Here is a 26473-nt window from a genome sequence, read left to right as displayed (position 1 = left end):
ATTGAGGCAATGAGGATCAACACACACACATACATGTACAGATACACACGGGCCAGCCGGGTAACTTACGGAGAGGGGGAGGGGGTGGCGGGGTGGGGGGGGTACAGCTGGCTCCCGTCCGACGATGCTACCAGACCAGTTTGTCTTTTAAACCTGTTGTCAGCGTTACAGAGTTTGCATCGCTTAACAGTCTGCTGACGGCGGAGGCAATTGGATATGTAAACATTGACAAGGCTAACATCATGACAGGCGAAGAGAGATACAAAATCAATGTTTTCCGATATCTGGGGTGGGGAGGGGGGGGGCGGGGGGGTCTGATCTTTCTGAATGGCCTCGGTTTGTAGCTTCTTACTTAGAAAACCCTGACGGTGTGGTTAGAAAGGTCAGGAAGGAGTTCTCCTGTGCTGCCTTCATGGTGAAAACACACACAGACACTTTGCAGCAGAAAAAAAAACAAACAGTTTGTCTTTCTGGGAAGCAGGAGGACAAACCTTCTGGACTTTATCAAATAGCAAGCAGCTTCTGAACCTTCAGAGTGTCAAATCTGCCTCAGTGCTCATGAGCCTGCTTATCGTCAGGGTGCGTTCAAGTGTTCTGAAGCTGCGGGTTAAACCACTGCTGAGTGACGAGCCACACGTCGAGGCCGCGAGCTTTTTTTTTTTTTTTTTTTCCGGTGGGAATCTGACGGATGTCCATGTGTATCTACAGAGCAGTGGACAGAAGGACACACAAGGTTAAAGACTGGCTTGTGCACAGAGCGCAGGAGTGTCTGTATTGCGAAAAAAACAAAACAAAAAAACAACCTTGGTGCTGAGACGCCGCACCGCGCTATAGTCGCGAGGACCGAGCCGTCCCATTGGATATTTACACAGTGAACGGGGCCGACTCCTACTCTACACACTGAGTTTGGCTGGTACTTGCGTACATTTGGAATGGTATACTATGGTGACAGTAGTACGTAGAAAAAGTCTATCTTCTCCTCTCACTTGGAGCTCGCTAAAGTGTCTAATCTCTAGTTTTCCTGGTTTTACATCAGAGGCACAAAAGCACTGGAAGCCACGACCGATGCTCTGAACTCTGTCCCGATGATGGAGTGGAGTGTTACGGCCTCTCTCCTCTGACGCTCGGTCTGGAGGCCTTCAGTTAAAACTGTATATGCACCATTGTCTATGTCTTTCTCTCTCTATGTGCTTCCACAACTTAACTCTGCTATTAGAATAAATCATTTTAAAGAAACTGTTTGAATTCATCCTTCTCCACCTCCTCGCTTTCTTGCAGTCAGATGGGAGGATTGATAACGCTCCTCGAAAGTCAACAGAGACTTAAAGCAGCGATGGTTGAAGTGGTGACGACATGAGGTGATGACGTAGATGGGAAAGAACTGGTCTGGAACCAGGATTCTATCATGTGATGCCCCAAAAAACACTTGCGGCAGTGAAAATCAAGCGGCCCCTGCACTTTGTAATGGTTGAACCCGTATACTATGCTACTAACTTCTAACTAGCTACTGATCCACTCCTTTGCTTCTTTCCTATACACAAAAACTCCCTACTGCTGCTTCTGAGTGCAGTTTTAGTGCATGAGGATAATGCTGTGATATTATAACTGATCTCAGAGCAGTTGAAGAGTCAAGGACAGCTCCACAAGCTCAAGTCTTTGTCAACAGGACGCGATGATAACTTCGCCGAACGAGATTATTCTGACACCGATGTTCACCTGCTGCAAGTCTGTGTAAAATGAAACATCCCAGACTGTATCACACTGATGATTGGATGACGGTGAGTCATGGCCTCGTCTCTAAAAGGCTCAACTTCCTGCAGCCGTAGAAGTGTCGAGTCATTCTGCAGCCGTCCCTTCAACCTCTGCTGCTTCAAGTCACCGTTACGAAGCTGGAGACACACATTCACCCTCAGACTGATTAAAACAATGTGGACACATGTGGACCAGACCACTTCTGAATAAGAATTTGATCACGTGGTACTGTCTTTACCTGAAACTGGGGGCAGTGGTCACTGAGCTCTTTGGCCCCTGTCGACGCTCCAGACCGCGTCAGAGCAGAAATATAAAAAAGTTCAGAGACGTCCACTTGAGAAACAAGTCGAACTAACGAAATGAATTAATTAATACAAACATTTCCAGTGCATTTGTGCCTTAAAAACAAAACTCTGTACAGCGGGCGGACGTCCTACCCTCGCTCCCGTCTGTACATTTGCTACCTACAGTTTACAATGACGTTGTTTTTGTTTTAGTTTTTTTTTAACATCGACTTTGTATGAAAAAGGTGACGTTTTTATTATACAGCAGAAATTATAGCTTCTGTTCCTTTTGACAGTATCACTTTGTTATTTGTCTTTCTGGTCCGTTTCCACGCGTTTAAAAACCCAGACGATATGAAAAGTATGTGATTATAAAAAAATAAAACTCACAGAGATTTGGACCACTTTTTCTCCCTTATCAACGCTTTGCTTTTTTTTTTTTTGTTCCAAGCAGACCCCTGTCCACGCAGGACACACCGAGCAAAGAAACAAAACATTAAGAAACATTTAAATTAAAGGTTGGGTTTTTTTTGTCGTTGTTTTTTTTTATATCTTTGTTACCATCTGAGACGTGGGACTTGTCTCCATGTTAAAAGGTTTCCCTGTCGTTTGAGGTGAAATGTGAATCGACAGAGTGGTTTCACTCCATCGGAAAAAAAGAAAAACAAAACAAAGAAAAACAAAGAACAGTTTAAAAAAAAAGAAAAGAAAAATGGCTGCTGTCTTTGCCTCTCACATCAAGGCAAATCAGAACGCTCCAGAGAGGACGTCGAGACTTCATCACACCAGAATCTCTCCTCCAGCAGCTTCTCCTCTCCGCTTTGAAATCTGTGGATCCCTCAAGAGTTTTTGGAATGGACTGGTTCAAAATAAATACGAGTTTTGTTTTCTCCTTTCTGCGTTGAAGTCTCCACTTTTCTGGACGTGTGCGGTCGGGGTTTAATAAAGACAGATAAGAAGAGAAGTGGAGGACGCTGCTGCAGTCACTTATCATGGGACGTCAAAGTTCATGTCTCTCAGTACCCCATCGTGACGCCTAAGGCTCAAAGAGTGTGAGACTGCATCTGTGTGTGTGTGTGTGTGTGTGTGTGTGTGTGTGTGTGTGTGTGTGTGTGTGTGTGTGTGTGTGTGTGTGTGTGTGTGTGTGTGTGTGGGTGTGTGTGTGTGTAAGGGCACCACTCTCTCTGTGGGGTTATGGCTGCTACTTGAACACATAGTTGATCAGGACCTGAAGGAGGATGAGGAAAACGATGATGACGTAGTCGCGCTGCTGGAGGAAGGAGCCGCCCTCCGCCCGGCCCACCGCGCGACTCCGCAGGACGCTGACGCTCCTGCAAACACACACACACACAAACACACACACACAGGATGTCAGAGGTGAAGAGGCAGGTGACATCATCGGCTCATAGTGCAGTCAAAGATACTGTGGTTGTTATTTTTGCCTTTATTGGATAGGACAGTGGAGGTTTGACAGGAAACAAGAGCGAGAATGAGGGAACACACAGAGTAAATGATCGTCTTGGTCGGGAGTCAAACCAGCGATCTCCTGCACAAGGGCCAGAGCCCATATGGGATGTGTTCTCTAACCACTCCCTAAAATCTGATTAACTCAGCAAGAGATCATACCATCTAACCACACTCTGTGTTTCCCCTGTGTTTTAGTTTTCACTTGTAATTCATGGTTTCACCTTTGAACCCCTCTAAACTTCAGTTTTAAAAATATTTGAGAACAGTTCGGTTTTTCTGTTTCTTCATGCTAATCTAAAACCATTTCATACAGCCTCCTTCTTACATGTTTTACTTTTACTCTTCAGATATTGTTTCATCTTGTCAAGATTTCTTCAGCACTTTCTTCACTTAATTCAGTATTGTTTCAACAATTTATTCAACTCATTCAGCTTCCAGCTTTCACCCTTATTTCCTTCAGGAAATGCATTCTCTAGTTTTCACTTGTAATTCATGGTTTCTCCTTTGAACCCCTCTAAACTTCTTCTCTGTTGGGAAATGACACCAAAACCAGAACCAACAGAGAGAGTGTTTGTTGAGAGACAAAATCGATAATTCACCAATTTTCTACTCCCCGTCATGCCAAGGAAGGGTTTGGAGAACTTTCAGAGTTATCAAAACGCTTTTGGAGTTCCAGGGGGGGTCCGACTGGCAACAGATTTTCATATAATGGCGGCAGATAGAGTTCACTTTTGAATCGTCCAAAACACACACTATGAAACATCCAAATACCTCCATACTGCTCGTCCTTACTGACCCAAGTGTCCTGAAGCCGCCACATAAAAAAGTTGTTCGGAAAATATTAATTTGATCTCTGTTTTTAGCCTTGATGTAGCAGTAGCTCCCATTGGCTCTGTTGATGCATGCACGAGATTTACTGAGAGATGTTTGTTTGTCGTTGTAAACCATTGGCTGGATGATGTAAACACGGAAGAACATCTTGCAGCAAATCTCGCGCAGAAAGTTCCCCGAACCCTTCCTTGGCATGACTGTGAGTAAGATGATTGGTGATGGTGAATTATTGATTTTGGGTGAAGTATCCCTTTAAGAAGATCTGTGAGAACCTGGGACAGAACCCACATGACCCAGAGACAGGAAAGGACGGGAGGTGTGTGGTCTCACCTGTTGATGTCCTCCTGCGTCTTCTTTATAGATTCAATGGCACTTTGAAGTTCACTGAGGTCGGCTCCTTTTTTCCTCAGACGACTGTTGTGTTTGCTTTTGTGTCCTGCGACAAAATGAGATGTAACACATGAAGTTAGTGACATTTACATCACAGCCAGTTCAGCAACATCGTTAAGGTAAAGACCTGCACTGCTGCACTGACTGTATGAGCACAGACATGTTGTACAACATCTCTGAGTAGATCTAACAGTGCAGTGTGAGGGGAGGCAGGAGGAAACATGCAGAGCTTTGTAAATGAAATATAAGACTTTAATACTCTCTAAAGCCTTTTTGGGGGAGAAGTGAATTCAGTGGCTCAGATACAGTACCAGCATAAAGCTGACATGTTAAAGCAAATCTTACTTTTCTCAAGGAAAAAAAACGTCTTCAGCTGAAAGTTTCTTTGTAAAGTTTAGATTCTAAAATTGGGTATGGGCTCAATTAAATATGATGTAGCAGCAAGTTCCTACTGTATCACCCCCACAGGAAACACAAGAAGAAATAACTAACACCATAACAGTGTGGAGTTTAAGTCTGGGTCTGGTATCTTCTTTTTTATATATATATATACACAGTATATATAATTATTTTTTATTCATATCATACACAAACATACACTCACACACTGAAATTAATAATATAATGCTGATAATAATAGTGATAAATGAAAAAAAAAAAACAGATAACTAATAATATTTCAGATTAAAAGCCTTAACATTCCCTTAAAGGGATAGTTCAGCTTTTTTTTTAGGAACAAATGGCCATTAAGAATAACATCTGCACTAGAAAGGTCTCTGCCCCCCCCCCCCCCCCCCCACTGAGAAACACCGGACTCAGGCAGTACACTGTTGTCAATGAGGGACGATTAATCAGCGTATTTTTGCTGCCTCTCAAAATAATACACCAGTTCAATAAACATTTACAATGCATCACTGTATCTGGAACTAACCAACTCGCTCAGTACAGACAGGCTCCGCGATGTGCTGTATCACTCCGCCTATCAGCTGTTTGGATCAGCGGAGTGATACAGCGTGTTGCGTAGCCTGTCTGTGTGGAGTACTGAGTGAGTTGGGTAGTTCCAGATAAACAATTGTACCTAATACAACCCCACTTCAAAAAAAGCTGAACTATCCCTTTAACAGCCCTTCTATGAAGTCTAGATAGAAGATAGATACAGATTTTTGTTTTGTGTTAAGCCATAAAAATGATTTTATTTCATATGTGATGTAGTATGTACTGTACTGTACTGACAGTGGACTTTTTGTGATGTGTCCCAGAAAATGCTGACTCATGACCAGCAGAGGTCTCCACTGATCCCAGATCATTGTTCATCCTTTCACAAATACATTCATATTCAACCTCCATCAAGCTGTCCACTTTTTTTAATAGCTTTTATAGCTTTTATAACTCACTTATTCGGTGTTTAGAGGATTTACACAACTAGATCCAGTTTGGACAGGACCATGATGCTGTCAACATGTAGCTAGGAGCTGCTCCATACTACACATCAGTGATCATTTAGGCTGATGTTGATATGAGCAGTGATGTTACTGTTAATGACTCACGTTCGCTGCCAGACGAGTCTTGACGGTCGGGTTCAGGTGACGAGCAGCCGCTCTCTGGGCTTTTGGGCTTGTCACTCTTGTGTTTCCTCTTTGGCACCGTTACCTGTTCACACACCCGTACACACACACAAACACACACAAACACGCAAAGATAGACAGGTTATAACACAGGCCACACACACAGAGCAGCTACATGCAGAGAAAATTACATAAGGACAAAAAAAAGAAAGAAAGAAAACAGAAAAGTGAATAGTTTAAATACAATCAACACCACAAACTGATGCTATGATGCAAGACTCCCTCCCACACACACATGCTAGTCGGCGCAGTAATGACAGCTGTGCAATGCATGCATATCAATAGGTTACATCCAACTTAAACACTAGATGACACACAGCCAACATCCAAAATAACCCCAACCTGCCGAGAGCCGGGACATTAAAATGATTCAAGAGGATTAAACTCTGACTGGATTACAGCTTTTTAATGTGATGCACTAAGACAGAGTTTGTTGATTCAATGTTGGCCGCATAAAAACATTTTGGATGACAAACATCATAAGGTCAAAACATTTAAACAGATGGAGGCCTGTTCCAAATGAGGGAATAATGCTTTTTAGAATTTGATTTATTCTAATATCAGATTTAAGGAAGCATTAAGCATGAAGGTGTGTTTGACTTGCTCTGGATGTTACTGTGTGTGTGGAGCAGCCAATCACAGGCCTGTCTGACGTGGAGACACTGTTTTACTTGATCTGACACATTCGACCTACAGACAGTGTCTGTGCTGTTTGTGCCCAGTAGAGACAAAGGTACCGATGGTGGCAGACAACTATCCACAGAATGAAACTTCACTGGCTCTGGCTCTAAGCAGGGGGTTACTTTAAAGGGATAGTTCAACATTTTAGCAAATTGGCCCATTGCCATAATCCCTATAGTCATAGCAGTAGGTTCGTTACCTTTAATTGTCAGTGCAAGCTATTTTTAGAACGGCGGAGCAGAGCTGGGAGCTGCTCAGAGCTATGCTACGGAGGCTAATGGGATTTCTTTGTTTCCCTCATCGAAATACACAATCCAACAACTCCGAAACACTCTCGTGGACAAATTGTGACCTGCACATTCATGACGCTATGAGATAATAACGGAACATTACTAGACAGAGTTGTTTTCGCATTGTGTAATTGATGAGTTTGATGAGGGAACCAAGAAATTCCATTAGCCTCCGTAGCGTAGCTCTGAGCAACTCGCGGCTCTGCTCCGCCGTTCTAAAAACAGCTTGCACCGACAATCAAAGCTAACGAACCTATTCCTAAAACTATAGGGATTTTAGCATTGGGCCAATTTGCCAAAATGTTGAACTATCCCTTTAAACACACACACATACACACACGCACAGACGCCAAACAAGCAGCCAGTGGTTTTACTGGCTGCACCAGAGCAGCCTGCAGCCTCTGAACAGAACGAGAAACTGTGATTCAATGTCACAGTTAGGAGCCGATTAGTGAACACAACATAGAAACAGACGCGATGAAGACGAGGACAGGTGGGAGGTGAGGAGGGCATGGTGGCTGCAGCCAGCCACTGGTGACGGGCGGAGCTGAGGAGGAACTTTTCTCTTTCCTTTCTCATTTCTTTTCCTCTTTCCTTTTTTTTTTTTTTACTGTGGTTGGGTTTCCTGAGGGAAATAATTAGATTCTGAGCTGCTGAAAACTTGACTGCGGTCTCCAGCTAGTTGTAACTCTGTCTGTGTTATTTGATGCTGGACTGGAAGAGGACAGAGAGTTTATTAGAACTGTTTTATCGCCTGCGTAGAAAGATGCTGAAACATTTTGCTGAAACTGTTTGTCACTATGAGCGACAGCATTTATATCGCACATAGTGTTAGATTTAGAGCAGACTGAGTTCAGCATCCAGTGGCTGAGGAGAGGCTCTAACCCTCACCGTGCTCTTAATCACTTACAATCTACCAACAGCTTCATAACCTCATTGTTACAGGTAGATATGGAACGACGTCTCCATCAGCTGCCAGTGTGGTAAGTGCGTTCCTTTGTGTTGCATTGTTATTTTCCTCCCATTAAAGGCAGGAGAAGGAAGGAAAAACCTCGCTGTTGACTTACAGTATGATGCAGTGTGACATGCCCTTCCCTCCCATACAGAGAGAGCAGCAGGTGTCAGAGCGACAAATGAAAAAAAAAAAAAAAAATAGACAAAAAAAAAACAGAGGTAGAGACACAAAAGGAGCAGAGGCGATGACGGCGGCGTCAGCACAGCCATGACGACACAAAGAGAAGAAGCGACAATGAAGACGGTGCAACGGGTGCTGCGGTGAAGGAGGCTGAGGCGGCGAGATGCTTTGTTTTTGGTTGTTTTTCGATCGGGACGACCTACCTGGCACTTGCAATTGTCCCTCCGCGGCCCCTGGTTACTCAGACTAATAAGACTGCCAGAACGTACCATAGGGGTGCGGTGTCGGACCTTGGTCTGGATACAGCCGTCTTTCTCAAACTGGATCAGGTCGTTGAGCGGATCCCAGGGCCTCGTGCTGGGGAGGGGGAGGGGGAGAGACACGAAGACAGAGATGAGGAGTCACAGAGAGAGAGGGAGAGGGAGAGGGAGAGGGAGAGGGAGAGGGAGAGGGAGAGAGAAAGAAAGAGAAAGAGGAAAAGATGGCAAATACATCAACCGCCCACCTGCATATCTTACCAGTAAAAACATTTTCTTTACAGTGCAGGGTAGAGGGCGTTCCTGTCATTTATACTCAATATAAACACAGTCTATTCATCTACACCCCCTCCATCTGGATGCTGCTATGTGTATTTTGTTTTTTTGTTTTCTTTTGTTTGTTTGTACATATTTTTTACACTTATTATTTCTATTGCTTGTCATTTGTCATGTATTTTATCATTCTGTGTTCTCTTTCTCTTTGTATCTGTTATGTAAAACGCTTTGTTCATCACTCCAGATGTTGTATAAATAAACTATATTATTATTATTATTATTATTATTATTATTATTATTATTATATTATTAATTCAATAAAGTATATTCTATTCTATTCTACTCATGAAGCAGGTTTGAAAACAACTGTGCAGTTACAAGGAGTGACCACTAGATGGCAGCCTGTTCTATTGGAGAAGTCCTGTTCTATTGATCAAGCGACTGGAAGATGTGAAAGTCCTAGAATAGAAGAAGATTTTTATGATATGTTCAGTGGATCGGACGTGGGTGGTCATACATTTCATTATGATCCAAATATGAAATCTTAAATGTGTCTTAATTCAAACCCAGCTTTATATATTTTTTAGCATTTTCATCAAATATTTACTTGCTACCTAATATTAAGATGAGAAAACTAACCAATAAATATTATTGGCTGATATTATCTTTAATTATATCAGCACTTTGTGTCCCAATGAACCACTGACAAGCCTCTTGTTAAAATGACTCACTGAGTACATCCTGGGTTTCTCTCTTTTAGTGGCTATTTTTAAAGAAAAGGTAGAATACAAGCAGGAAATATATTGCTCTCTAGTATATTAACTATCAGATATTGATTGTACCAGACTGATCAATTGAGTATCAGTCTGCCTGTTAGTACTTGTCCATACTGTAGAATTACTATAGTGAGGCCCTTCACATGTATTTATTAGTATTACACTGTAGAACTGAAGTATGGATTTATCCTCGAACGTAGTTTGATTTTCAGTGAGTCACAGCAGGAAGGTCGTAAGAGCTGCAGCAGCTTCACTGCAGTAGATGTGATCTGACAGGCAGCAGAGTCACTCACTCAGCATATCTGTAATGCCACTCTCCAGTGACAGAGTCCTGCTCAAACAGGGCGGGGATCCACTCTTCACATTTGGCTTTCCGCTCGCGGGCCGACTTCCTCTGAACCTCCTCCAGGATGAACTTCTCGTTGGTGGCCTCGGTCTGGTCCTTGTTGTTGATGGCCCGGGTCACGTGCTGCCACAGCCTGACGGACACAGAGGAGGACCAGTTCAGAATGTGAACGATGTAGGTGCAGACAGCGGTGAGGATGTAGAGTACGGTATGTACCTCTCTGCCTCGTACTCCCCCTGCTCCTCCGGGGGGACGGTGCAGCGGGTCAGTCGACTCTGTCTCAGGTCCTGTGTGGGGTTCCAGAAAGTGTCCACTGTCCCTGTCTTCTTGTCGTTGATGAAGATCTCGCTGTCCTGTGAGTGGAGTCAGAACCTCTCATTAAGGACACACTCTACCAAAAGTCTCCCACTGTTTCCTTTTCCACAAATAAAACTGTGTTTACACTGACAAGATGCATGTAGCTAGAGTATTAGAAGCAACACTGTTTTCATGACTAAGAGCTTTTATATTTGATGTAAGCTTGTCATCCTCATAGAACTGTATGACTTACAATTTTGTTTTGTTTTGTTTTGTTTTTCAAAATAAAGTTTTCATTCCAACACAAATCTCACAAGAAGCAACACAACAACTTAAAGGTACAGTATGTAAGAATGTGGCCAAAAACGGTTACTGCAGTCAAATTCAAAACACAGTGATCTCATTTTTCCTCCCAGCCGTAGCAGCAGCTCAGTGGAAGCAGACAGAGGCTGAAATGCCACTGACACCGCAGTGACTGGGAGAGAGCGCTAGGTGGCGCTACATGTAAACACGTAAATTCAAAACATAAACATGATTTGCAGTCTGCAAAAAAAGATTTTTAATGCGAATACTCTGGCTGTGCTATTGTTGTTGGTGAGTTCATCATGTTATATGAACATTATTCCTGAGTCTCTGTGACATATTAGGAGGATTTTACGGCCAGTTGCTTTAGATTTCTTACATACTGTACCTTTAATGAACCCATGAAAAACAACTCCTGCCCACAGGAGAGTTTTGTTCCTTCAATGACAAAGAAGCAGTCAGTCGATAGTGTGTCTCACCCAGTGTCCTTCTAGTGTAGCCAACACCTCCTTCCCCAGCTTGATCTTTCCAGAGATCTGGTTGACACTGTCGCTGCTGCCCAGGAACGGCTGGAGGAGAGAGAAGAGAGAGAGGAGGCGGCAGGGAGGAGGATGAGGAGGGGATGGAGGGAGGAAAAGCCAGGTACAGAGGAACAGAGGTGAAGAGGAGGAGAGGGAGGAAGGAAGGAAAGAGGAAGGAAAGTGAGGTAGGGTTTTTAAGGGGAGGGGAAGGAGAGATATCCGCACACATACAGTTTACATGCTGCTGTTACCGTGGAAATCCACCTGTGCTTCACTGTCTCTGCATTGTGTCCGTGTCTATGTCAAAATGTTGTTGTGCTCCAATTCTGCTGTTCTTTCCAACTATTTAAAATCATTTAACAAACAAAAGAATAAACGTTTTCTTACAGCTTCTGCCACCAACCTTCAAATAAAGACGATTCATTGATTGTTTCCATCACATCCACTCTACACTCACCACTCTGCTCTACAGCAGGAAGATGCAGGACTGACATGTCTAGCATCTTTTATGATCATGAAAAACATTGTTTATCAAAACTTGGAGCCAAACTCATCCTCATTAGGAGTAATACTGTAGGTTAAAGGGATAGTTCAACATTTTAGCCATTGCAATTGCCCATTGCCATAATCCCTATAGTTTTAGGAGTAGGTTCTTTACCTTTAATTGTCGATGCAAGCTATTTTTAGAACGACGGAGCAGAGCCATGAGCTGCTCAGAGCTACGCTATATGGAGGCTAATGGGATTTCTTGGTTTCCCTCATCAAACACATCAAATACGCAATCCAACAACTCCAAAACGCTCTGGTGGACAAGTTGTGACCTGCACATTCACCACGCTATGAGATAATAACGGAACGTTGCAAGATGTTTTGTTGTTGTTTTTGAGGCTGCCCCCGATGGTAACCTGCATAAGCGGTTTTGCATGAATTTACCTCTAAAACAACTCTGTCTCGTAACGTTCTGTTATTACCTCATAGTTTGGTGAATGTGCAGGTCATAACTTGTCCACCAGAGCGTTTTGGAGTTGTTGGATTGTGTATTTGATGAGTTTGATAAGGGAAACCAAGAAATTCCATTACCGTAGCGTAGCTCTGAGCAGCTCGTGGCTCTGCTCCGCCGTTCTAAAAATAGCTTGCACAGGCAATTAAAGGTAACGATCCTACTCCTAAAACTATAGGGATTATGGCAAAATGTTGAACTATCCCTTTAAATGGACATGTGTGTGTCTGTTTGTGCTCTCTGTACCTGCCGCTGGTTTATGACAAGATAACACAGCAGGTAAATAAAAGTATGGGGGGTGTATTTCAGGGAGGGCGAGGAGATGGAATAGTGGGGTTGGTGATGGCGTAGAGGAGCGAGACATTCAGACGTCATGTGAGAACCTGTGAGTTCCCCCCTCACTAACAGGTTTATCACTGTACACCTCTAAACGTCTACACGTCCTACTGTACTCTACCACGGCTGCAGGACTCTGTCTCATATCAGTGCACAGGAAAACACAGCCGTACCTTCAGTTTGAACTCCAGCTGAGCGCTGTAGCCCGTCTTCTCGCACGCAATGGTGATCTGGCCACCCAGCTCCAGGGTCATGGTGCCGTACAGGATCCCTATCAGATGAACAAGCGCCAGCAGAAATGTCAGTCAGCTCAGATAACTGAAGGACCCAGACACAAACTGAAACTTTAATGCCAGGACTGTTTCTTATTCTGTCTTTTTCCACAAAAGCAAACAGTGGACTGCACTGACACTTCAGGGCCTGTCACAGAATGAACCAGGTATGGATATCAATCCTGTTTTATTTCAGTGGAGACCTACAGTACTTGCAACCCCATGGTTCTCTCATGTTTTGTTAGTATGAATGTGCGCATATGTATGTGTGCAATTATGAATATGTTTACGATTATGTGGTCATATGGGTGCTATGTGAACATGTGCACGTATGTGTTCAGGTGCATGGGTATGTATGGGTGCATATCTACCTTTTGCATTATTTGTGAACATGGTCCTACTTAAATTTGTATACTTTTTTGTCTGTTTGCTGTATGCTTGTTGTATTTCAATATGTTGTTTGTTGAACGCATGATGCACTTTACTATGGGATTTCTGCAATAAATTCTTGCAATTATTAGCACTTTATTCGGCCACCTGCAATACAATTTAGCACTTTACTGTATAATCCATGTTCACAGTAGGATTTTAACATTGACCTAGTTAATCATGTGTCATCCCAAACTTATAGTCCATACAATCTCTTCTCATATTTTTTTAAAATGTTCATTAATATGCATTTCTTAAATAAATAAACTTGAAACTTTTTTTCCTTTACTTTTAGTTGTTGTTTCTTTTGTATCAATAAGGGCACTACATGGTTAGCATCTGAATTATTTTGTCACATCATATTGTAACCACACCTGTTTATATTCATTGCATTGATGCTGCCCATGTTTTGTACAAAAAAACAAGAATAAAGTATAGAAAAAAACTGTTTTATTCCACTCTATTTTGTGCTATAACACAAATGTTGCGTGATTGGTTTGACCTCTGGATCAGTTTAGTGTGGGTGTACAGTGTGCTCTCTGACCTTTACAGTGGGCGTAGGGCATGTTCATCACATAGTCCTCCCCTCGATTGAGAAAATTGAGCCGAGCCTCCCCGTCCAATATGGCCGACAGCGAGTTTCCTGAAATACAAGAACACAGAGCTAGAACAGCAGCGACCAAAGCTCATGTTTCTTTTACTAACTCTTCCTGAGGGTGAGATATTAATTGGATTTTTTGTTTGTACCGTAAAACTTGGACTTGGCCAGGATGCTGCCACTGAGGCAGAATCCATCCTTCCTGTTGCTCACGTAGAAGGCTGAGACCGGGGGATGATGGGATACCTGAGAACACAGAGTGAGCCAGTCAGCTTGAATTGTAATGAGGTAGACGTCTGAAACTCATCTTAAGGACTGACAGCAGACAAAGTAGCAACCAGCAGCCACAGATTCATCACATTATAAACAGCTGACAGCTGTGGCCCAATCAGATGGCTTGGTCTCTGTCGGTGTGGAGCTGCTGTTACCTGCTCTGCGATGTAGAAGGTTTTGCTGTTGGTCTTCTGGTGGAGCCACATGCAGCGAAACGTCTCCCCTATAATTGGATTGTAAGGCTTCTTCAACCCCTGAGGATTAAAAAGCAACAATGATACGATGCTAGACCGACATACTGAATACTCAAGAGTCTGTGTGACAGGAAGTAAGGTGTGTGTTATTTCTGCTCACCTTTGGCTTTTTGTAAAATCCAGAGATGTACCACTTCACCACCTTCTTCATGCGGTTATAGGCGTTCTCTTCGATTGCAGCTCTGACAAGAAAATAAACAGTCAAAGCTTAGACTGATGCTGCACTAGAACAAATACTATTCCTATGTAAACCCATAGTTACAACTTCGCTCCATCTATTACAGAATCCTCTTTATTATCTTCCCAGACATTTTAGTGTCCACAGAGCCTCTACATAGGTAGCAAATACATCATATACATGTCTTGGTTTATTCTGACAGTAAGACACAGTGAATGAATGTGACCATATGTTACATTGAGAAGAAAAAGAAGAAAAAAAAAAAAAAAAAAAAACTAAAGTAAACCTCACCATCAATTACCTGAAAAAAAAAATGAATGTGTTGTGATCTAATTTTTTTCTGTGTAGTTTTACATCTCCTTTCTCAGGCCTCTCCGGAGCTCTAGTAACAAGTTCTGGTAACAACAGGTCAGTGAACCAATCAGAAGAGAGGAGGCTCTTTTCTGATTGGCTGACTGTTGTCTTAGTGATCTACAAAAATCAAATAGATTATTTCAAGTAAACCAAATCCTGCAAAGTTGAAAGGTGGGTCCAGGTGGGTGGGGCTTGGAAAATGGCTGTGGATGGTGACTGCTTTGTTGTGACATCACAAAGTTACAGAAGTCCTGACCGCTGGTTTTAAGTTTGTGAATATAGACTGTGTGTATTTTTCTGTGGACTGAGGGTTTAATACTTTTACATCATTAATATAGAATCTAGAGCTGATTTATGATCATACAACACATGGCCACCTCGCTCGATACTATATGGGACCTTTAAAACAAAACCTGAGGCTGGACTTACTCTGACAGGAAGTCTGCATGGTAGTAGTAGTCGGAGAGTTTGTCCAGGAAGGATCTTGGCTCCAGGATGAAGGTGGGTAACACCACCTTGGATAGGTCCATGCCAGGTCGGACCTGCTTCAGCAAAGTCCAGATCAGAGATTTATTCTCTTCTGATACTGTCTCTGTCTGGGCAGCCTCACCCGCCTAAAGAAAGGAGAACACACAATGGTAGAGAGGTCATGGAAAAGACTGCAGACGCATTACAATTCACTCGCTCCTATTGGAACTCAGTTGCTGGCATATTCTATGCTGACTGCAGCAGGCTTTGAACCCGTTATGTACTCACTCCAGACCCCCCACCACCCCCCACCCGTCCCCTCCACCCACTGCCTTGGCCTCAGTAAGCGTTAAAATAATGAGCTGTCAAACTCAGATTTCATCAGTATGGAAATGCATATTAGCACTTTCACACTTGTTGTCGTACCACTGCAGTCCCTGGCAGGAGCCCACGCACACCAACCCACATGGTGATCAAAGCCTGACTGCGATACACTTTTCTTAATCGCCACAGCAGTGGAACGTGCTAATTTATTCTCATTAACAAGAAACTTTGTAAGAAATAAGCATTTTGCTAAAAATCTTATGAGACCGTGTCCTAATGCTGCAAACATGACTGAGCTATTTTGTAGATTAAAGCTTCTGTAAGACAGTAGACTTCATCTCCCACCTCTCCCAGTTCCTCATGGGACTGTTCCAGGTACGGGGTTTCCCGCAGATGTTCGTTAGGATCCAGGTCAATGTACGAGTCGTCCTGACGCTCTGACGTGTCGCTGTCGCTCTCCTCGCTCTTCTCCAGGCCTTCTGGGTCCGACTCCTCGTGGTCCTGCTCCCCCTCCCGGTCTGACTTATCTGAGTACAGGTCGGGGTCTTTCAGATGGTCGCTGTCATTGAACCTAGAGGGAGATACGTGAGGAAGAGGGTTGAGGAACGTTTCCTGGCGGAGACGACCGAGCTGTGATGTGAGTGCAGGCGCGATTTTACAACTCACTGGAAGCCGTGCATGTTGTGGGCTCGGAGGAGGCTGTAGAAGTTGATGGAGTGTTCTCCGCCGGTGGCCACCGTGCTCATGTCCTCCTTCCCCTCGCGGATCATGGTCCTCTTCAGCAGACTGGAGCACTTCAGGGCCAGCTCTAAGGCGTCCATCCAGCATCGACCTGAGAGAGAGATGGAAATTCATCATTAACCTGCGGAGTGGTTGACTGTTCCAGCACCATGGAGAGAGACAGGACGGATGTGGGAGAGACAGGGAGACGGGGGCTGGATGTTTCAGCACCATGGACAGAGACACAGAGCTGGGCTGGGGCTGGAACCTCTCACTTACCTCCATTAATGTGAGAGTGATTCACGGAAACAATCTTACAAAGCTTCGGTTGCCAAAACTCAAACATCCACTTCAAACAGAACTCAGGTCTCATTCATTTCTTTTCTTTTACATTATCTCTTCATTTTGCCTCAACTTCTCTCTTTTCACCCTCACATGATGAGAGACTGAACAATAATCCAAGTTTTTATATGAACAACCAGCTTGAGAGTCACTGGACTCAACAGAAATGGTCTTGAATTAGTTTTCTTACACATTACATTGAATATTTATTTTTTGTGAAACTTACTGAGGATTTTATTTACAATATACAGCTCTGGAAAAAATAAAGTGAGGAAGAAAGATTATAAATAAATAAAAAAAACACTGCTGCGATTAAAATTTGGGATTATTCCACCAATGTTGATTTCTAAACTCTTCCCAAATTTAAAAAGTAGTGTTGTGTTGTTTTAAAATGAATATGAACTTGTTTTCTTTGCATTATACAAGGTCTGAAAACAGAATGTTTTTGTTATTTTGACCTGTTCATTTTGACCTGCATTTTATGCAAATAAATGCTCTAAATGACAATATTTTTATTTCCAATTTGGGAGAGATTTTGTCAGTAGGTTATAGAATGAAACAAAAGTGTTCATTTTACTCAAACACATACCTATGAATAGTAAAACCAGAGGAACTGATCATTTTGAAGTGGTCTCTTAATTTTTTCCAGAGCTGTATATACACATATGTTATATAGATACAGTATTTACAGCCTGCACTAATATCAGCCCTCTGACACACATTTTAAAAAACTGCACAGATTTTAAAAAAGAAAAAAAAAAAGGATTAGGATTAGTGTCATCTTAACAAAATGCCACATGGCAGCAGTTAATGTAGGGCTGAGCTGATGATAATGTTGCTTTAGAAAATTGTTGCCAATGTGATGCCAACTAATGTCACACAATGAAAGCAAACTGTGAAGACTTAGAGAAGACAGATAGCTGGAGTGTGCTTGAGAGCCTGTTTCTTACCATCAGACTCAGAGGCAGCACGGAAGATGAGGTGGCTGCTGGGTAATGGCTGCGTGATGGAGCCCACTGCTTCTCCTTTAGGACCCTGTTTGGAACAAGAACCAGGGTTTCAGTGTTTTAAGGCTCAGAGGGGAGGATGACTTTCTTGATTGTTGGATTTTGATCTGTGTCTCTCCTTTTTTTTTATAGATGGTTTCCCCCTTAAGTGTTTTTTAATCCTTTGTATGTGCAAACAAAGGAAATCTGCACCCTTGAGTATGTGATTATGTGAATGAGCAAAGAGAGGAGACAGAGAAGTGTTTCCACAGTGAGGAGGACAGTGTGGAGAGAAGGAACTGTACTCGAACGCACAGACTGCTAATTGTGATTCAAGCTTTTTTCATATCACCCACAAAGGGACAAACACTCGAAATGCGAATTTGGTGATGAAAACCAAATCACAGTTGGAGTGGACGACAGAACAGAGCTGTAAACACAGGAACAAACAGGACAAACGTGCACTGCCAAATATGGAAATGTCTGGATCGGATGCATAATTGTCTTTGTCTTGTCCTAAATTAAACAAATAAGAGCTCTTAACTCCTTTCACGTCCATGTTTGTGGAACTATTTGTTCTAGCTGCGGGGAACAAAGGATTTGTCTCTAATGGAAAATCTTGATGATCTGTTTGCGTTCGTTTGGTTTCATTCATCACTGGAAAGCAACACAGGCTGCACTCATCTGCATAACAAACCATCAGCGTTATTATTATGCCTCCCCGGCTTCCCAATGATCCATTTACTGTGATTAATAACAGAAATAGACTGATTTGCTGTTTTAGTTAGATGAGAAGTTTGATGCCACTGTGGCTGTTTGTACAATATGACTGTACAAAGACATGACAGCATGCTTTTATAGGGGGTTGTGTGTGTGTGTGGCCAACAAACTATCCAACATATGAACAGATCTAACACTGTGGCTTTTGTTTGGATTAAAGAAATTTACACTGAGCTAAACTATTCAGTCCTTCCAGTCTAATGTGGAGAGCATAATTCATGTGCTTTCAACTTCCCTGTATTCAAACAAATGCTTGAAAACAACAGAACCCAGACTTTGACTTCAGGCAGTATTTCTTCATTCTTTCATAAGTCTATGTCCAAGAAAGTGCAGAGGGGCGTCTTTAAACTCAGAGTCCCTTATTGTTATTACATGGTTCTTACATGGCTACACTAAAGTACCAGCCAAAGGGGAAGAAAACCAGTTTTGAACCAGTATGAATTATTCTCTCATTTCCTTTCAAATGTAGGATTTTCTCCTTTTGAGTAATAGGATATATCATAACCTGGGCATAATTTAAAAACAGTAGTTAAACTGCTTTTCAATGTTACTCATAATAGTGTAAAAGATTTAACCCTTTACAAGCCTGTCATTTATTCATATTAGTATGTTTTACTCTGTTCAGAGGATAAAATGTCTCTTCTTTGCTGCAGTGATCTAGTGTATCTGCAGTTTCCATCTTTCACCATAAGTCAGACTGCTTGGTTTTTTCTTTTCATGTTTGTTAAAGTTTGTCATGAACAGTCTCATCCATACTAAAAATGTGTTGAAGACCATCAGTGAATCCTGTGTTTTGGAGGCTCAGTATGTCCTGACCTTGACAGCCCAGATGGACTGCTCCAGCGGGTGGAAGAGCTTGAAGCAGAAGCCGTCCTTCTTGGATGGCCTCTCGATCAGCTCGCAGGCGTTAAGCAGCACCGTTCCCACCCACTGGCCGTTCTTGTGGGTTTTGTAGATGAGCAGGACGCCCGGCTTCAGCACGCACCACAGCTTGGTCCAGCTCTTCAGAGTGCCACGGATCTAAGAGTTGAAAACACCAACACAGGGATGTCAGATGTGATAAGGCCTCACCTGACTGCATTACCCTCTGGTACAAAACATAAACACATCCACACTGTTTTTCTCTAACTCTAAAACGACTGCTTTGTTTCCTTATGTCACATGAAGTCAAGTCGTTCTGTCATTCCCAACACAGGTCATATGAACTGTGTGCTAGAAAAAGGGTCAGGAAGTTGCCAGGTTGAGCCACATGCCAGGTGCCTAGTTATATATTTATGAGTGGTCATGTAACCATTTCTTTTTCAAAGGAAATCCAGATGTCTTGCTTTGATTAGGCAAAGGTCATGTTGAAGCAATTAGCTGCCATGATTGGAATAATATTTATTCAATTCTTAAATATATTAAAGGGACAACGAGGAGTTTTGGAAAGCTACGTGTTTTCATACTACATTTACCATGAGCCTCCGCACGCACGGTGAAATTCTTGGACCGGTGCAAGACGGACACCTTGCCAAGAATGTTTTCATTCATCAAGAATGAAAGTCAGAGATTCGAAGACGATCAGATACCCTCGTAGCTACGACCATAAACTGCGATTCGGCAGCGTTATTCCCATGATCCGCCGGGCAGCGTCCACGAAACCGAAAGTAAGGAAACGCTGGTCGGCTCGTCCAGCATTTCCACCATTAATTAAAATAACAAAATAACGATAGAGACAAAACGATATATTGATCGAAAATGGAGCCATTAACAAGTGTGGGTAACGTAGATTCATCTACATTAATATAAGACTTTTTTATAACCAAATACAAACTCCTCGTTGTCCCTTTAAAGGGGAACTATGCATGATCGGTCACTTTTCTGCTGTTTTGCTAACCCTCCTCTCAGCCATGTACATTTGTTTTCAACGAAGCCGGCGAGAAAGTATGGAGCAGTGGGTGGATAAAGGGATGTTCCGATGTGTATACAGTATATGTGTAGTCTTATCTGTCATAAACAAGAGATTACGGGTTATGGGGCGCGTTTGTGTTGCGGTGCCACAGAGACGAGAGCTGGGACACCGGAGCATCGGAGAGATGCTACCAGCACTATTACTCTGAAGCTGTTTAATTAAGGTAAACATGTAGCATAGCTCCTCTTTAAATATAGGAATCTGTAATTTCCCAAACCTTTATGTTGACTGTTACACATGGCATGAAATCCAACTATTATTCGTACAGAGACCCCGAATACAGCAATAAACACTTGTTCTCACCTTCAGCCAGTCGGCCATGACGATGACAGAGGGATCAGTGATGGTGCTGAGCAGCTCCTTTGTCGCCCTCTTCTTTTCCTCCCTGTAGTTTTTCTTTTGCACCTGCAGTGACAACAGAGATGTGGACAAAGCTCAGAGAGCTTCAGTCTGCGTGACGGTGAATAATAATATGCCGCACTTTCTTTTCTCACTGAATTACATTTGGCTGCAAATAAGAGTGGAGTCACACTCCTCAGTGTCTCTGTTAAAATAACACCTGGGAGCTTTCAACTGCAGTGTGAAGTTTCTGCCTTGTCACGTATCCTGGCAGCTCTGTATTGTTACGATGTGAAGGAGGAACAGTAAACTCAGCCCAACTAGTGCGCAGGATTTTATTCACCATGACTGACGGAGTGAGATGACAGTCCTGACAGGCCTCGGTGATTAGACGACACACGTAACACTTTCCATTATTAGAATATTTTTAAGACTCATTTTGCCTGTGTGGAGAATTAGCCGTCCGGATATTGGAGACTTTAAGCTGATTTAATCTGTCTTACCTTGAGGGACTCCTTCTTGGTGAGCTTTCCTCCAGACGTGGACACATCCTTGTCGGAGCCATTGTACAGTTTAGTTTCAGACTGTCAGAGCACAAGAGAAAAGAAAGGGTTAATAGCAGAAAATTGACAAAAGATTATTTTCCCCTAAACTCTTGATCGTACTTTATTATATACACTGTTGCCCCCTAAAGATGGAATAAAATACTTTTTTAACCTCTTTTCATAAAATGATTGTGACAATGTGATTTATTCTTGACATATAAAGTGTTTATCTTCGTAAAAAGAGTGTTATTATTATTATGTTATAGAGAATTATTCAAATTTTATGGGCAACTGTGTATATACAGTGTAGACTTCATATGAGGATTTGTGTTTTTAAATGTCTGCAAGCTACGTAACAACCATCAGTTAAATGATCTACTGCGGTCTAAGCCTCAGAGTGCTTCTTATTAAAAATACATCTGTTAACACAAATGATACGATCAACACAGACTCCACTGAAATGAGGACACAATATTAGATGTTTACCGACACTAACATCAATGGAAAACATAATCTCAAAGTGATTTTTTTGTTTTCCCTCTGGAGTCCTTTTGTTTTGCAGCAGCTCAAACTCAGTTAGTGGAATGAAGCCTATAAATGGCGGTGCAGGTGCAACTCTGCCAGGTCCCTTTGCAAGCCAATTGGAGTAATTTAAAGAGCAGAGGCAGAAAGGGATGTGTGGCATTCCTAAAACAGGGCTACTTAAGGCCTTAAACCGCCCACAGACCGAGCTGGAGAGAGATCAGCGGTACATGAACAAGTCCCGAAGCTAAAGCCGTCCACGGGGACCGCGCTGATTTCTGTGAAGGCTCATGCACACGCAGCTACGGCTCAACTCCGCTTCTCCGCAGCTGTTCCAAGACGATAGAGTCCAAAGATAAAGATTCATCAAAGCTCCCAGAGAGAGCCTCTTTGAAGCAGGCCAACCTCCGTAATCAGCATCCTGTCATATGTTTTTATGCTTCAGAATCACAACAAAAAAAGCGAGAGGTGATCCCCGTCTGATGCAAACCTCTCTGCTGTGTCTCGCGCGCCCACGTCTGCTCGCTCTGACAAACCTGTTTGATGTGGACCTCGTCGGATAAAGCAGACGGGCCTCCTCCACACTCAGTTGGAAGAACAACAGAGTTTGAATTTTAGATAGTAAATGTTTGATGTGCACAGTGTGTATGATGTGCGACTCGTCTCGATGTAGGCTATCTGACGCCGGAGGCTAAAGCGCGAAGAGAAAAAGAATATGTGCGCTAATTCCCAAATTCTCTGGTCTCATTACAACACAAACACATCGAGTCATGCCCACCCCACCATCGCAGTGGAGCAATTCATCTTACCTTGCTCTTAGATATGGAATGTGAGTCCTCTTTCAAAGGCAGAGGCAGGAGGTCCTCCTTCCCTCTCTCAAAACCTGCAACAGAAAAACACACAAGCGTGAGGACGGACCAGTCCATCAGAATCTGATCTTGTTCCTGTTTTAGAACCTGGTCTAGTCAGGTATCGAGACTGGACTCAGGTTCTGTTCCCATCTTCAGGGTCCCTACGCAAGTATGGAAAGTATGGAAAAGTATGGAATTTGATTTTATACATTTCCAAGTCTGGAAAAGTATGGAAAATGGAAACTATTGTATGGAAATATATTTTTCTTAATCCTTATCTTGGTTTGGTCTCATCTGAAGTTATTTGGGTTAATTATTTTGTATGCGCTTTTGTACCTAGCTACAATCTCCTGGAAATTATTTGGTTGCATAATGGCATACCCATTCAGAATAATGAAAACAAATGATAAATTTCATGCTTTTTTTATATTATGCACGTCTATTTACTTAGAGTAAATATCACAACAGAGAAGTCTGGAAATTAGGGTCTGGAAAAAGTATGGAATTTGGAAATTACAAATGTGTAGGAACCCTGCCATGTTGTTCACACTAAACCGTTTCACTGTACACAACTCATGTGTCATGAGCTCTAGTACAAGGAAATGATCCAATTAGTCAACCAGCATGATATTTAATTATCAGCAATTCTGATAATTGACTAAAAGCTGGGATCAACAGGTGGCTGCCAGTAACGTACGCAGAGGTGGAGAACATAGTGTGTACAAAACATGGATGTACAGTTCAGTACATTTCAGTAAATGTACACCACGTTAAATGAAATCAAACAGACAGAAGCACTGATACAATACAATACAGAACGTGAATTATGGACATCGATATCTGATATCTGCTCAACAAATCATCTGATTTGGTTTGGAGATCACTTTGAGTGTTTTCATATGATATGTGCAGGGCCGTTGCTAGGAATTCTGGCCCCCCTGAAAGAATACTACAGTGGGCCCCTGCCACCTGACTTTTCCACTTTTATTCTTAGACTACGTATGTATTATCAAGTTTTATTAACTTTGTTTTGATGCTAATTTACTATGAGTATTAGTCAGGGTCTTACGCAGAATAATTCAGTCATACAAAGATTAGACTGGGGTTTTTTGTGGGCCCTACTGGGCGCTGGGCCCCTGGAATTATCATCACCTTTCTCCCCTTTACAACGGCCCTGGATATGTGAATCATTTTTCTATTTTTGGATTTATTCAGTAATTGAAAAATGAGCAATCATCAATTAGTGATGAAATGCAACCGCACTTTGCTCTATCAGCATCCTAATTGTTTCCTGTTGTTTTGTGATTCCTTCAGCTCTCACTGGCTCCATCAGTTAGTACATTAAGTGTCCGCAAGGAAATCAAGTGCGTTTGAAAATAGCCTCACATCCACATGAGTCTCCAACCGGAATCCCGTTACATAATGTCAGTCACGGGAGCGACTGGAGGCGAGCCAAAGAATCTGGCTGGCAACAAGGTGGCACCTGCTGCAAGTCAGCTAATCTGAACTGAGCTCTGAACGTAGAGAACATGGCTTCATGTTTTAATCCACCGTTTGGCCGGGACCGGGTGGATGATGTGGGCAGCAGACGAGAAACTGATAAACCTCCGATAAGCCTCCACCTTAGCGTTTCCCATCTTGTGTCTATTAATTACTCCAGATTCCCCCACTGTGATCCTGACACTGGTGGTCTCAAGGTGACAAAGGGCCTGTAAATATTTTATAGCTTCCGTTTCATATCCACAGGCTGAGAGTGAAGGAGCCGCTGCTGCTGAGTTTCATTAACTAATCATATTCGTCATTTGGATGAGTCACATTTAATTTGAGCAACAAACTGCTATAATAACAAATGTGTGTATGGTTGCAAGAAGAAGAGGTATTCATTTCGGGTGTTAAAGGTCCAGTTTGTAATAATTGGCTAGGTTTATTGGCAAAATCTTAATATACTACCCATGAATATATTAGTATAAGTGTATAATCAATCACTATAAAATAAAATTAGTTTGGTTTTCGTAGCCTTATAATTATTCTTTTATATATTGTGGCAAGCCAGGAGAAGCCACAGGCCCAACCCGACCGGGAAACCCCAGGCTCCGGTTAGGGGAGGTAGCAGGGGGTGTGTTCTACCCAGTGGAGGTGGTGCAGCCACTGGGAATCTGGCACTGGACACACCTGCAGCCCATCAGGTAATCAGGGGAGAAGATTTACTCCCTGCTCTCCCACTCAATCTGGCTGCTCTTCGACCAGGAGGAACGACAGGCAACAGACGTCAGAAAGCCAGGAGCCAGAGACGTGGGACTGTTTGAGTAGCCCTTGGACCCCGTGGCAAGTAACCCATGCCTCACCTCTCTCCCTCTCTCTGCCCTATCCAGGAGCCTGTTTCGTTGGAGACCCAGGACTGAAACCTGAGGACAAACGCCCCAGCCGGGAAGAAACCTTAGTTTACCTTTAACCCTGTGCCCCTCTCCCTCCCTTTAACTTGTCTATTAAAGACTTTTTGATTTTGCCTCATCTGTCTTGGAGTCTATTTTATGTGAATCTGGTTGCATTCTCCCCTGGGTTGCCACAATATACATATATATATATTGCTTTAGAGAGCGTCGCCATCTTGTGCCGCCATGTTTGTAGGAAAGAATGAGTAGGAAACAGCAGACATATTGTAATATGAACGCTAGATATCAGCCGCCACCCCTCGTTTTACACACTGGCCCTTTAAATGTGTGTTTTAATGTTGTCCTAAATGTTTATAGAGAAACCAGTTTTAAACTCTTTGTAATAACAACCTGATGTTTAGAGGATTGAAGGACTAAATGTTTTCATCACATCCACTTTTAATTAAACCGCCTCATTTGCCCTGGTTCTTCAATTTCCTGTGACGCCCATCAACAAACTAGCCAGCTTGCTGGAGGTGCATTCAGTGTGCCACACAGAGAGAGTAATAATAAACTCCCACCTTAAAGGCACCTAGTGAAGTGAAGACAGTGCCAATGTGAGTGTTTCACACTGCAGGTGGATGTTCGCTGTAACTAGATAATTAACACAAATGGGGGAAACAGTGGAACTAAATAAAAACCTCCTGGGAATGAAACAAACTGCTGCAGCAGCAGGTCAACGGTCCTGTTGTAAAAGTGCTACTTGAGCACGAAGCAGCTGCATTCGTGTTCAAGAACACTTCATCCATCACATCACAGAGGCATCAGGACCGTTTCTGTACCAAACATCTTCTCATTTAGCTGATTAACATCGAAGCTGCTGCACTTTGTTTGTTTAAATGACTTAAAGCTGCAATTATGGTAAGTAACCGCAAAGATATACATCAAGAAATGAAGGCAGACGATTGTCTGTGCTTCCTCAGTAATGGTATACTGGACGTCCCACCAGACCATCTGTGTCCACTTGACGGACATCTCCATGCCAACTTCAGCTGGAAAACAACTCAAGGGCAATCCAACCACTCAAGAGGCTACGTAGCTGATCGTCCTATTCCCTTCATTTATGCATTTAAACAGAGAAAAGTGGACAATCATGGAATAATTGCATTAATAAAATGTAATGAAATTAGAAAGTTGCTCTGAAAACTAGTTTTAACACAATGAAAGCTACAATAACACAGCTTTCATAGGTCAGACTGCACCCGGCAGCCTCTGTCTCATGATAACACTATAATAAACATCAGTCTCCACAGAGTCAACAGTCCAGTGCTAATCCGCATACTTGATA

The 26473-nt window shown here is 42.7% G+C and overlaps 1 protein-coding gene across 4 annotated transcripts in view; it reads right to left on the bottom strand.

Annotated features, from left to right (window-relative positions):
* Positions 1 to 2234: 2234 nt before the first annotated feature.
* The window catches only part of osbpl8 (oxysterol binding protein-like 8), a 115202-nt gene continuing 90963 nt past the window's right edge, over positions 2235 to 26473 (bottom strand). For 3 of the 4 annotated variants that reach the window (XM_083999999.1, XM_084000001.1, XM_084000002.1), the window contains 20 exons: positions 22712 to 22785; positions 21339 to 21419; positions 20800 to 20901; positions 19362 to 19565; positions 17730 to 17814; positions 16384 to 16549; positions 16063 to 16288; positions 15355 to 15539; positions 14494 to 14575; positions 14295 to 14393; positions 14016 to 14112; positions 13813 to 13911; positions 12741 to 12838; positions 11190 to 11279; positions 10327 to 10463; positions 10058 to 10243; positions 8659 to 8812; positions 6272 to 6374; positions 4665 to 4770; positions 2235 to 3367 (listed from right to left, as the gene is read on the bottom strand). In XM_083999999.1, the coding sequence (XP_083856125.1) occupies positions 3238 to 3367; positions 4665 to 4770; positions 6272 to 6374; positions 8659 to 8812; positions 10058 to 10243; positions 10327 to 10463; positions 11190 to 11279; positions 12741 to 12838; positions 13813 to 13911; positions 14016 to 14112; positions 14295 to 14393; positions 14494 to 14575; positions 15355 to 15539; positions 16063 to 16288; positions 16384 to 16549; positions 17730 to 17814; positions 19362 to 19565; positions 20800 to 20901; positions 21339 to 21419; positions 22712 to 22785 (2504 nt within the window). In that variant the 3' untranslated portion in view covers positions 2235 to 3237. The remainder of the gene's footprint in view (positions 3368 to 4664; positions 4771 to 6271; positions 6375 to 8658; positions 8813 to 10057; positions 10244 to 10326; positions 10464 to 11189; positions 11280 to 12740; positions 12839 to 13812; positions 13912 to 14015; positions 14113 to 14294; positions 14394 to 14493; positions 14576 to 15354; positions 15540 to 16062; positions 16289 to 16383; positions 16550 to 17729; positions 17815 to 19361; positions 19566 to 20799; positions 20902 to 21338; positions 21420 to 22711; positions 22786 to 26473) is intronic. The other variant, XM_084000000.1, reaches the window with a different exon arrangement.

Source organism: Trachurus trachurus, assembly GCF_905171665.1.
Source record: "Trachurus trachurus genome assembly, chromosome: 23".
NCBI lineage: Eukaryota > Metazoa > Chordata > Actinopteri > Carangiformes > Carangidae > Trachurus > Trachurus trachurus.
This window is presented reverse-complemented; position numbering and strand designations above follow the sequence as displayed.